General features: G+C 44.7%; 1 protein-coding gene across 3 annotated transcripts in view; it reads right to left on the reverse strand.

Moving 5' to 3' along the window:
- Positions 1-1,545: 1,545 nt before the first annotated feature.
- FAM222B (family with sequence similarity 222 member B) overlaps positions 1,546-12,514 on the reverse strand; it is a 34,600-nt gene continuing 23,631 nt past the window's right edge. The window contains exons 2-3 of one of the 3 annotated variants that reach the window (XM_076354378.1): positions 9,115-9,242; positions 1,546-3,404 (exon numbers count right to left, since the gene is read on the reverse strand). In XM_076354378.1, the coding sequence (XP_076210493.1) occupies positions 1,819-3,404; positions 9,115-9,196 (1,668 nt within the window). In that variant the 5' untranslated portion in view covers positions 9,197-9,242 and the 3' untranslated portion in view covers positions 1,546-1,818. Of the gene's footprint in view, positions 3,405-4,216; positions 4,276-9,114; positions 9,243-12,514 lie in introns of those variants that run through there. The other 2 variants (XM_076354380.1, XM_076354379.1) reach the window with 2 other exon arrangements.

Below are 12,514 nucleotides of genomic sequence, written 5' to 3' on the forward strand. Positions count from 1 at the left end.
GGACTACACGTCTAAATTAAAAAAATACAAATAAATGTTTTCTAATTTTTCCATTTACGAAAAACTTTTAAGAATCTCTAGCCAACTATGACGTCACTTCAAAACTTGTTATTATTTTTTTTTTTTTTAATTTTGTACGATGTCTTAAGATTTTAAACCATGCTCGTTAAGGAAAGTTCAAGGAGCAAATACTTAAGGCTTTGTTTTTCAAAGGGCTGTGAGGGAGGCCAGTGGATGGCAGAGGCCAGTGGGTTCACCCATACACAATGCTACTCAAACCCACACTACCAGGCGACATTCATACAGAAATATTACACTTAAAAGTTACAGTGTAGAGCAATATTTTTTAGCCAGTGTACATATAAAGAATCAATGCATTTATTTTTTTTTGTTATTTTTTTTTTTTTTTTAATTTCCAAACTTGATTGTGATCATTACGTTCAAGTATTAGTCTCATCAACAGAGATGAGAAATTTTCTACTTACAACAAATTCGGCTGTTAGAAAGGAAAGGTATGTTTCGGTACGCCGAGGAGAACAAGACGCTGAGGTTACCCAATAGTTAGTGTCCTACGGTCACTGACTCGACTAGCTGCTGGAAGCGACGTGGGAAAGGAACAGAAGGAGTTAGGCACCGAGACCCTGGGAAAAAGGGATGTTATAAATAGCTTCGCTAATTCCCAGAGAGGAGAATTGTTCCATTAAACCTGCTGTGGCGTTTTGACGGAGAGGAATACGGGACCGTCGGTCCCACAGTGGCTCGTGAGCAGAGCTTCGCTTCAGATCAGCCGCCTCCCGCCCTATCAGGACTGCTGCCGCAACGGGACCGTGCCACACCGCCCCGCGCGCGCCCGCTCATTGCACTGGAGACGAGCTCGAGTTACATCTCCTCGCCCTGAAATTAATTCTAGCTACCAGAGAAGCGGCTGAACCCTTTTTGGAGTTGTCGGTGGGTCTGGATTCCCTTCACATCAGGACGGCCAGACTCCTAGCAGCGAGGGGTTCAGACAAAGTTAGCTCTTACGCTGGCGAAAGGGGAGCGGGGAAGGGAAACACGATGCAGGAAAAAAAGGCAGCTACCTATGGCAGCTACGCTGCCTACGTCCTAAAACCGCCATTCCCCCCTCCTCCATACCCTGTCCGCAAAAAAACAAAAGTGTCAGAAAAATCTGCCAGAGACTTTTGACTTTGGACACCGTCTAAACGATAAATGCGGGCGTCTCGGCAAGAAACAGCTGAAAAGCTTCTTCCTATATTAATGCCTAAATACATACCCCTAGCTAGCTCTTTTCAAATGTAGGCTTCTTTTTCAATTAAATAGGCCTCTAGACAGTGCAAATGGTCAATGTTTAATGCATTAATGAAATGGGCTTTCGAGTTGAAAATAAGCCCTGCTTCCTGACAAATTCTGTTGCTCTTAATCTTCAGAGGAAATTGAGATGGAAATTTAAGCAGCTATGCTACCTCGCTCTTTACGGAGCTGGCGAACAGATGCAACTGCGAAACCCTGCAGCAACTCAACATCAGTCCAGCAAGTAGCTACTAAGCAGAAGGCAAAAGCTGCACAAAGGGGATTCTGCGGTGAGGAAACAGCTGTGGCGTGAAGTAGTGTAATGAAATTCTTTGAAACAAAAGGCATGTTAAATATTTGATGCGTAAAGGAGATAGGTAACATGTAAGCAAAGCTTTTAAATATACAGTATGTCTTCTTCCAATGGTTACTATAATGATCACACAAGTTTGCAAGTTAAAAATGCCTTGCTTATTAATTAAAATTAAGACTAAACCTATAATTTTTGTCTGTGAAAGTGACTGCAGCCTATCTATACCCTGGGTGTTGAATATGAAGATTTCGACTATCGGTTGGTTCAGGTGCTCGGTTCATGGGAGGCCGATGGACTTTTCCCAGCACGGCCATGCTCTGATCTCTGAAGCAGGACTGCTGGAAGTCCCCGCTTAGGTAATCCATGGTCTGCATCACATTATTCTGGCTGGATGGGCCGGCTCCAGCTCTGTAATGAGTTCCTCCTGCACAATCTAGCGGCGCTCCTGCTGGCTGTCCCCCGTGGAAAGGCATGGCGAGGTCCTGGGACCCAGAGCTGTCACTGTTGGGTGTGGGCAGAATGTTATTCCAGATGGGCTGGAAATAGTGCCCATTGGTATATGGCAAGGGTCCCTGCAACCCATTCACAGGTGGAGAAGGCGTAGGCTTCTCGATGGGGGGCTTCAAGCTGAACGACTGGCCCATGCACAGTTCTTGAGGGTAGTTTGAAGTTTTGCCAGGAAAACTCTGCCCTGCGATCTCTCTCTGAGGGTGCTTCCCTGCGAGTCCAGCAGGCCCAGCAGCATCCCCGCACATTTGCTGCAGATGTGCAAGCTGGTGCTGGTTCCACGCAACCGATTTGATTTCGTTCTGGTACGCGGGCGGCACCCTGTTAATATTCACCATGGGCACATTAACAGAGGCAGGAGGAATAGCAGCAGCAGCATGATCTACAGGGTTTACTACACAGGAAGGCATGGGTGTAGGGACATTGTGAGTAGATACCCTGGTACTTGCATTGATAAGCAGGTTGCGACTTATAGGGCTGGGGTTTGCAATCTGTCCCTCACATACTGAGGTAGTGCTAATGCCAGCTCTGGCCTGGCAGAACTGGTTAATCTGGTGCACAATGCTGCTCAGGTCCGGTGGCTGGTTCTGCTGCAGGGTGGCAGCCATAGAGAGGGGAATGGTTGAGGTAGACACGGTCACATTCGGCGGCGCATCTGCATCCGGCATCTTTCTGCTTCCATGTAAACCTGGCTGCAGCAAAGGGTTCGGGGGGTGCTGCAGAGTCTGGTGTGCCATGGTCTGAGGATGCTGCAAGCCCTGCGGCTGCTGCATATTCTGAGGGTGCGGCAGCGTCTGCGGCTGCGGTATCCCCTGAGGGTGCGGTAAGCTTTGTGGCTGTGGTATACCCTGAGGGTGCTGCAAAGTCTGTGGCTGCGGTATACTCTGCGGGTGCGGCAAAGTCTGTGCATGCTGGAGAGCCTGCTGGCGAGCAAGCGCCTGGGGGTGGGTTAAAGTGCTAGGTGCAACGTATGGTGTGGAAGGGGGATTCATCATCGCTTCCGGCAGCAGACGCGTGCGTGTCCCGTCAAAGTCTTTGATGATTCCTTTTGCTGGAGATTTGACTATCGCCAGGAGGCCTGTTTTTGTGGTGGCCTGAGACGGGTAGGGACTGTACCTCTGGCCCGAAGTATCAAGTCCGTTCACAGTACGGCGTATGTGTTTCCTCTGGGGAACCTTGACACTGTTTGGAAAAATTTTTATAGTCAGTGGATTGTTGGCGACCTTCTTAGCATAAGCATCCAATTCTGCTGGGGTAGGATACTGTGCAGATCTCATTTTCTGTGTAGTGTCCCCTGCGGAGAAAGGAAATTCGTCAATACCAATTCTGGTAAGCAAGGGATCAACTCCAGGGCAAGACAGTTGCACAACAAGGGTAGAAAATCTCCAAGGAATCAAGAGGCAAGAACTTCATCTTCCCAGATCGGCAGATCGTGTACCAGGTACCTCATTCCCTTTATTACCTGGTGACCAACACAACCCCCAGTTCAGCTTAAGGCAAGACCTCCCCAGGGGAGCAAAACGAAACCAGTGTTTTGATCAGAGCATGTTTACAGTTGGACAAAAACAGGTAACATGCTATAAACATCGGATTGTCTCCAGCTTGAAATATTTCTTACGGCTTGCGGTGGTGGGCTAGTTTCTATTCTCTTAATTTAAGGCTGCCTCCCCATGGCTCTTCAACCCATTCTCAGTATCTTTACCATGTAATTCAAAATCAGAAAGTTATGAATTAAACATTAAACCCGTGTAATGCTGAGGTGGGAACCATACGAAGCACTTCAGCTCAAGCCTCCATTTACATCCGAGTTCTTTTCTAGATGCTGACATCTGAAAGCACTTTGAGTGTTTTTTTGTCCATTAGGAAGCCCTTGTCAGTCCAAATTCAGCAAATGGAAGGAGGCTACACGTGCGTTATTTTATGGCTTGCAATTATTTCTTCAGCTGAACTTTCAGTGTGGCACCTTGCTAAGGACAACATCCTCGTATCACACAGCAAAATTGCGTGATCACCTCACAAGACTGAAAACATGCTACTCCCCAGAGAGAGACAAAAGACTTCTGGAGACAGAGGTGTGGTTTCACTTACGATTTACCAGATACCTACCTTGCCCACAAGCTTGAAGTGCTTTCGGAAAGAACTTCAGAAATCTAGGGAAACGGTTGTGCCTCTCTCTCGCTATAATCATATTCCAAGCAGAGAGTTGGGCCGTTCCCGTACCACAGCTCTGCTGCTTAACTCCTATGGGACTACTGCTTTAGAAGTGATTTTATAATCTTCAAATAATGGCTTAGAGCTTTGACAATCCGATTTTGCTTTTGATTGATTTTCCCCCCCCCCACCTTGCAAACGGTTTACTGGAAAAAAAGAAAAAGCCTGCCCTTTTTGCTAAAATTTTCAGCATCCCCATGCCATCTGCTGCTGTGCTGAAAGAACGGGAAATGGAGCAGCCAGCTCCTCCAGAGCCCAAGAGCACCCCAGCCCCGTATCTGGCCCTCTGACCCAAGGAAATCTAATGCTCCAGTAAAGAGCTTGATGCTCCCAGGCAAACAGCCCTCCCCCTTGAAAATCCACCTCCGATTCTTTTAAGCAAATTGCCTCCAAAAGGATCCTGAACACAGCTCAAGTCTGAATACCAGCCATCTCTCTCTCTTTGCATCCTGCAGCTTCCAGTCTTCACAGGTGAGGGAGAGCAGCACTGCTCTAAGAGCACTCACTTTCAGAAAGTAAGGGCCAGAAAATGGAAAATAGGATGGATACCAAAAGAAAGGATAATTATAGAAACATTAAAAATATCTTTTATGAAATAAGCAGCTTTGCAAGCAGGCTGTCTTGCATCTCTAGCACAGCACGTACCACAGCGCCGGTTATGCTCTTACTCTCTGTGCTGTCCAAACACTGGCACATACCACCCTTTCTCTTAATCAAAGGAAATGCTCATTTGATATTAAGCTGAACATCCTCTCTGTTCATATCCCTGTACCTGCTGCTGCAGGCAGGTGGTTTATATCTGTCCTTTTGAGCGAGATGCTATGCTCCTAATGGAGAGAAGAGCCTCTGAATGGAGTTTGCCAGTACTACCTTGACTCAACAGCCAAGGCCTTCATGAGCTTCCCAACCTTTATTTTTAGCATTGCCCACACCCATTAAGTTCTGCTTCTTTCCCAAGAGATGACCCTTGCAACTCACCGTGAATCAGAGAAGAACCATCAACAACGGACAAAGGAATCCACTCCTGTCTCATATTATGGTTTATGTTACAGTTACGGCCATTGTCACATAAAGCTTTTATTTTCAGATGAAAAATTAAGTAGATCCTTTAAGACACCTTTACCATCAAAATTTCCCAGCCTGGTTTACATTTCTATAGGCATATCAGCAAATTAGGTGGTAAACATAACAGAATAGATACACTGAATACTCTTTTACCCAAGCATCTATTTTTCTGTTATAAGGGAACTGTGATGGAAGCTTTTAGAAAGCAGCTAAAACAGCAATGTTTGAACAGGCTGCGGCTATTGGTTACAACACATCTGTAATCCCGAATCTGGAAGAACTCCTTCCTCTGACGAGAGAAAATAAGCCCCCAGTCAAACTGAAATGATGCACCAACATCAAGTTTGGCATCCTACCAAATGGCAAACCATCTTTTAAATACCTTGGACAGGATCTTCTGAAACCAACCACCATTTCAAACGGAGCCCGTTTTGCGTACAGCGAAGATTATGCTCCTTTTACTATGGACTAATTCAGCCATTTAACTTAGGCCTGACCAAGACGATGTATGAGTGCCCCAACGTGCTGCTTAAAATGTGCTTTGCCAGTAGTTCCACAGGCAAGATTTGGTGACTGGAATAATTAAGGCAACAAACAAAAATTAGGAGAAAGGAGAAAGGCATTATGGGGCGATCAAGAGTCTGAATATCCCCTACAAAGGTCCTACAAACCAGTAAAGAACAATTAGGTCTGGTTACTAAGTGAATGGAAAACCAGCTAGAACAGACCGAAAGAAAATGCTGGTATTAGAATACCACAAGTGCAAGAATTCTGGATCAGGCCATAAAATGACGAGGAGGATGGCAGATGAACAAGCTACATTAAGAAAACAATGGGACAAGCTCCACAAAGTTACCTAATGGTAAATGCAAGGCAGATTACTTTTGTTGAAAAGCAATTACTTCATGTTTACTATAAGGTAAAGCTGTGCATATGAGCAATTACCCCAATAAATCAGTGAGCTGCAAGTTCACACTCCTGCTAGTCCTGTGGCAACCAATTCAGCTGGTCACATTCCTGTGCGTGTCTCACCGCTGGAGCTATTTTTATCATGAAATAAGATATATTTCTTTGCCTCACCTCAGCACTAATGTAACATTTTTTAAGTGCATTTCACATTAAGGCTTTAAAACCCACTGCTTTTAAAACTGCCTGCGGTTAAATTTTCATTAACATTAAACAAAATACAAACAAGCCTTCAGGATTCCTACCCTAATGAGAGCATCTGTGTTGGGACAAGCAAAAAACAGCTGTGCCCATCTTCTGCATAAAAATCTCAACTGCAGCAGTTTCTCTACAGGCTTTACAGAAAGAACCCTCACCCCTAGAAAGGACTCGATTTTAGCTGATGACCCCGTATTCAGTCCCAACCTGCTCTGCTCTCTTTTGTTCCCCCCCCAAAGCTCTCCAAGAAGCACCTTTCACCTTGACTTTGCACCACTATCACGAAAAACCACCCTTTTTCTCCCAGGCCCTGCAGCACCGCCGCTATGTCCGACAGCAGCTGCGGGCACTGCCCGAACAGTCTTGCCTCAAGTATCCTGATTGACTGGTCAGGTTTATACTGGAGTCACCGGGAGAAAGGAGAGAATATCACTACGGAGTCAGTGAGAAATCCCCTGTGTGGATAAGGACAAATTTCAGGGTTAGCCTTTCCTGCGATGCAGGTTGGAATTCAAAGAAAAATACTGAAATTGCAAGTCCCGTAGAGATCAGTTTCTAAAGGAAAAAATATGTGCATATTAATCTACAAAACTCCTACTGCACAGACCATCTTTAAGAAAAATGCCTCTTATTTCAAAGTGAATAAGAACAAAAAAAGATAACTGAGCTAATGTGGATTTTTAAGCATTAATAAAAAGTCTGATCCAGAAAACTACACTTAAAAAATTATTAATACCAACATCATAAGTCTGAATAAAGGCTATCATGTGGAGTTCTGTGCCTTTTATAAAAGCAATAGCACTATTATTAAAGCCCGCTTCCAACCCCCCATCAAAAGTCACAAGTCACCGTTCATTAAAAACGCTCATTAACTCAGCTCTCCTTTGGCCAGGGGCTAGACTACTTGTGCATATACAGTACGGAGAGAAATGCACCAATTAATCTTACACACATCTGCACCAGGGGTGAGCAAGGTCTGTACGAGCAGTTTCATTTTCCATATAAATCAGAACAAACTGGAACAGCTGAGCATTACCACTGCCAGCCAGTGCCTGCCAGCTACTTTATGTCCTAAATTCTTTTAAATGCAGTACCCGAAGCTCTTCACTAACCAGGATACAGCAGTGCTTTCTGCATGGGGATAAGCAGTTCTCAGAAACAGCATCAGGTACCATCAGTTAAGAAACTGCCCACATACCAGCACGCTACCTCGTAAATGTGTAATTAGCAAATACCTGATTTAGGCACAGCTACCCTCACATGAACCTCAACAATTTGCTTTCAGAACTAAGCTTTCCAATCCACCAAAGAAACTTCACGTAATGCGAGGACCTAGTCATGGCCTCACCACAATAGCCTACCTTTTGAAAAAGCATATTTTGGTCAGCAAAGCTCGAACTGGAAATGGAAAAGAGAAAGGAGGAAAATGCCCCGTTTCGTGCCGCCTAAGGAAGTCCTTTTGTGAGTAAAGATTTTTACTATTGCTGAGTGCGTCACTACCGCTACCAAGCCCGTGGAGTCAGCATAAATGCTATGCAAGCGCTGGAGGGGAACGCACCTGTGTACGTGAACAGTGTCGTTCCCCTCTGGCAGGACTTCAAGCATGTCACCCTTAATTGCAAAATTTTCTTACCTATTTTCAGTAGCACCACAAGTCTTAACATAGTAACAATTTTAGCTATAACTGGAGTGTAAATTACTTGGTTTTAAAGAGCAACGAGTCCATCAGCAAACTGAGGGTACAGAGATCTCCCAATGCACATTTCAAATACAAGAGACAGGTCACAGCCCTAAGAACCAAGTACACAGATCTTATGTAGAAACCCTGGTATTTCTGAAATTTCAGCTGAACAATCCATGTGCAACTTCAGTGATAAAGAGGAGAGACAGAGCAAGATTTAAAAAAACCTCTAGCCAGTAAACTTACATTCCCAAGCGTAAGTTCTTAAAAATACTAGTACAACTATCAAAAAAATGACTGAAGTTATCAAAAAAGAATTATCAGAGTACTCTGCAGACGTAATTTCAGAGGCACCAAAGACACATCAGAAAGAAGATGGAAACTTTGAACTTTAGTAATTTGGGCTAGATCACTAATATTTGCAGTATACGCCCCAGGTATGTAGAACAACAGAGCTGCTGACCTCAAAAGGTTTGCATTAGCCTGATCCAACTTTTATTGGTGTCTACGAGTAATTAAACGAATGGAAGTGAAAGAGAGTCAGGAAAAAGTTGTGTTAAGAAGCAAGTCAGCTGGCACACTTTTAGCACAAAATATTTTCAGCAGAGAGGCACGAATCTCACAGAAACCTCACTTGCATTTCATCTTGCTGTGGTTAAAATTAACCTTTATAAAGCCAGGAAGGGGGGAGAGCTTGCTGCACACACGTGAACCTCCACAGCGATTTCTCAGAGCCATTATTGATGGATGCCTTGAAGGCAAAACAAAAAGAAAGACACTAACATTAAATAGTTTTTCCACTGTATCCTGAATGTTTATGTCACAGCTGTACCAGAGCCAGATTTAACAGTTAACCACATCCTGCAGACAAAACGTCACTCACATTTCTGAAGTCCAGTGTTCATCTGCGTGTAAGAAAGAAGCTGAAAGGAGAGGTCACCTGGTCCTGGCAGACAGGCCAGCATGGCAGACAGGCACTAACACAACATGGGGCATTCACTCCTCTGCACACTGCAACAACAGAGAGACAATTCAAAGTTATAATACAAGGAGGAACAGAGAAAAGAAAGCGGCAAAGAGCCATCCCTGGGTGAAGGCCTGACCAAGCACAGATGCGTGACCGCTGCTCCGGCCCTTACTGCACCTCGTAACAGCAACAGAAATACTTCAAGAAGTGGGTCACCTGCAGGGTTAAAACTAAAATAGCCATCTCGCTCTCCTCTGCTGCTTGACACACAGAGGATAATCCGTAACTCTGTCCTCAAATTTCAAAGGTGGTTGTTATGAATGGCAAAGAAACCACCATCATTCATTTTACTATATATTGAAATGCGCTGGCTATCTACCAGGTATAGCCAAAGCAAATCCTCTGGAGAAATCCTGTCAACTGCTCTTTTACATTTAATAAAAAGGCATGGCATGCATAAATTGAAGGCAAAGTATGCAGCACTCTGCCTCGTGGCAAGATTAAGCTGCATGCTACAGCTTGTAATTTCTGTGGTCCATTAGGCTGAAAGATGAATGGCTACAACTTCCTTCATTTCATAGGAGACTCGCTAACCTGCGCGGCTCTGGGTTAGACAAACGGCAAGACGTGCCTTCTGCACAAAAGAGCTGCAGAGGTGCCACCATCCTCTACTGCAGAGGTTCAGCATTTATGAAATCAAACCTCAAAATGAATGCACGGAGCACTAAAGCTCTTTATATATAAACACTGCACAGCTACCCTCAAATCCCATCATCAGCATACAGATACAAGGGGGGTTTCCAGCAACAAAGATAACTCGGGCTCAAAGTCTCCCAACGTTACTAGGATTACGGAGAGAAATTTGAGTTGGAACAAGGCCTCTAGAGGTCACCTGGTCCAAGCCCCTGCTCAACCCCCCCCTGCTGTAGCTACTGGGGCAAGCCACAGCCAGCCATGAGCACTTTAGAAAGCTCTGGGAAATGGGGTGGCTGAGCCAAGCTGGAGAAATCAGTTGACTGCTCCTCCTTGCCCAGATCTCCACAAGCATCAGTGCCGCTATACAGGGAGTGCTTTTGCCAAAACACCCAAGGAGCAGCTAGAAAGGGCTTGGGGCTTGTTATATGGCCCCCAAAACATGGAAAGAGTTGAAGGCCTCAAAAGTTATAGGCTGGTTTAATTTCAGTCGTTGTTTCAAAACCCCAATTAAAACAACTGGGAAGGCATTCAAAGATCAAGACAGGTGAAGCAGAAAGCTCGAGACTGGCACGAGAAGCCACGGCTGCGGAAACCCCGCAGAGGCCACTTCTGAAAGAGTCGCACTGTCGAGGACTGCATAAGCAATGTCAGTGAAACCTTTGGATGACACCCGATGCGGCAACGTCAGCGCTGCGTCCTGGATAGCACCACCGCCTTCCTGCTCCAGAAAGCTCCAAAAGCCAATTTCTCTGCAGGCATGTTTTAAAGACTTTATTTGAAACCTAACCTCCGACCACCGTCACAAGTCAGACGGCCCAAGGAGTACCTGCACCGATACAGCCAACAGTGTGGACTTAAAGCTTACCCGTAACACAGCAATTACTCACTGTGCGTAATTCATTAGCTCCATGTTTGCATGCATCTCCTCAGTTCAACACGCAAAGGCTGATTAAGCCAACGGCCAAGAAATCTCATACAAACATTAATTTATGAAAACTTCTGCATCTTCACTGTGCAAGTGCTCTCAAAAGCTGAGTGAGTGTTGCTGAGCAAGCCCGTTGGGTGCCACTGTGACTAACAATTAAAAATAATTTTGGACACTGAATGTCAGCTTGACAACTCCATGCTACTGCCCATTCACCCTACCCGCTCAGCGTAACAGTGACTCAGTGCCACGAGAAACACACACACAACCTCACCAAGCCGCAGGGCCGACAGCGCAACCACTAAGAGAACAAGTTTACATTCATTCTCCATTTCATCCCTAGGAGATAGTAATGACTGCACTACTGTAAGGTCAAGATTTGTAGTTGTAAAACCTTGTAAAAAATGTCGAAACCTGGATTTTCTTCTCACCCTCTGTAGCAGGTGGAGTTCTTGGAGTCTTTCAGAAAGTTTTCAGAAACGATGACTGAAGACCTGTCACATCCACAACTTAAAGGAATTGCTTTAGGAACTGAGAAGTTGCTCGACCTTTATAGATGAGATTCATTCATTACTATAAGCATGCAATGTTCAGTGAAACTTCCCAAACAGCCTGTGGGCAGCAGTTTCTTGTCCCAAATCATGCCCAGCAAGACCAAAAAGACAAAACAAGAATCCAGCTCCTTTTCATCAGAAGCCAAAACCACTGTGAGTTGCCAGAGCTTTACCTGAGTAAGCCACAGAAACACGCACAGTCAGCAAGAAAAAATAGTAATTGTATTTTCCTTTTTTTCCTCATTTCATCAACTTCAGAAGACTGGCAAAAACAAGACCTATTTCTCAGTGAAAAGCTGACAAACAAAATTAAGAGCCTTCACCATAGCCAGAAAACCATCAGATCACACCATTCGCATATTCACCTAAGCATCTACTTTTTAGTCCAGTAACGTCTGACGCCAGCCCAGGATTACTTCCCATCCCTGCACGGCCAAAGGAGCTCGGTGTCTAAAACATTACTTAACCGATGACAAGTTTTGTGTGCAGCCCCAAAAGAGAGAGAAGTGCTCTGCAGCACAGCACTGCACTCAACGCGGCTCTTTGACTGAACAAGCAGCATTTCTGACAGCAAGATATGCGGAGGGTTTGCTCACCTGCTCCATCATTAATGCTCATTACAGCCTGAACACTGTGACTCTTCGAGTAAGCCTCTTGCTGAAGTGCCACAGAGAGGCTCAGCGCCACGCACACAGCAATAAACAGGATAATGGCACATTAGGAGAGAGAACAAGTGATTAAGAGTGGTCACAGCATTCGATTCAGAATAGCCAGGCTTCTGCAATAAGACAGCAGTATTTCCTTGAAGGTCAAAACATGTATTTACAGAAGCTTTAGCTCCAATAGAGAGTAATGTTTTAGAGAGGGCTATAAAGCAAGTTGTTCCTGCAGGTGGATAATCATTTTAGGCAATGCCAAAGGTTCATAAAAGACTGGGGTGGCAATAATCATTTTAAAGGAAATACTGGACATATAAAAATCATTTTAAGTAGAAGCATAAAATCATTCTTTTAGCTTGATTTGCAATAACCAAATTGATGCCATCTAGGTCACTGCTGAGCATTAAAAAAAGAAATTCAGACTTATAGAGAAGTGCTGACCATAACTCCATTGCTGAATTCCATAATTAAAATCCTGCTCC

This window comes from Aptenodytes patagonicus, chromosome 17 (assembly GCF_965638725.1).
Source record: "Aptenodytes patagonicus chromosome 17, bAptPat1.pri.cur, whole genome shotgun sequence".
In the NCBI taxonomy this organism is placed as follows: Eukaryota; Metazoa; Chordata; class Aves; order Sphenisciformes; family Spheniscidae; genus Aptenodytes; species Aptenodytes patagonicus.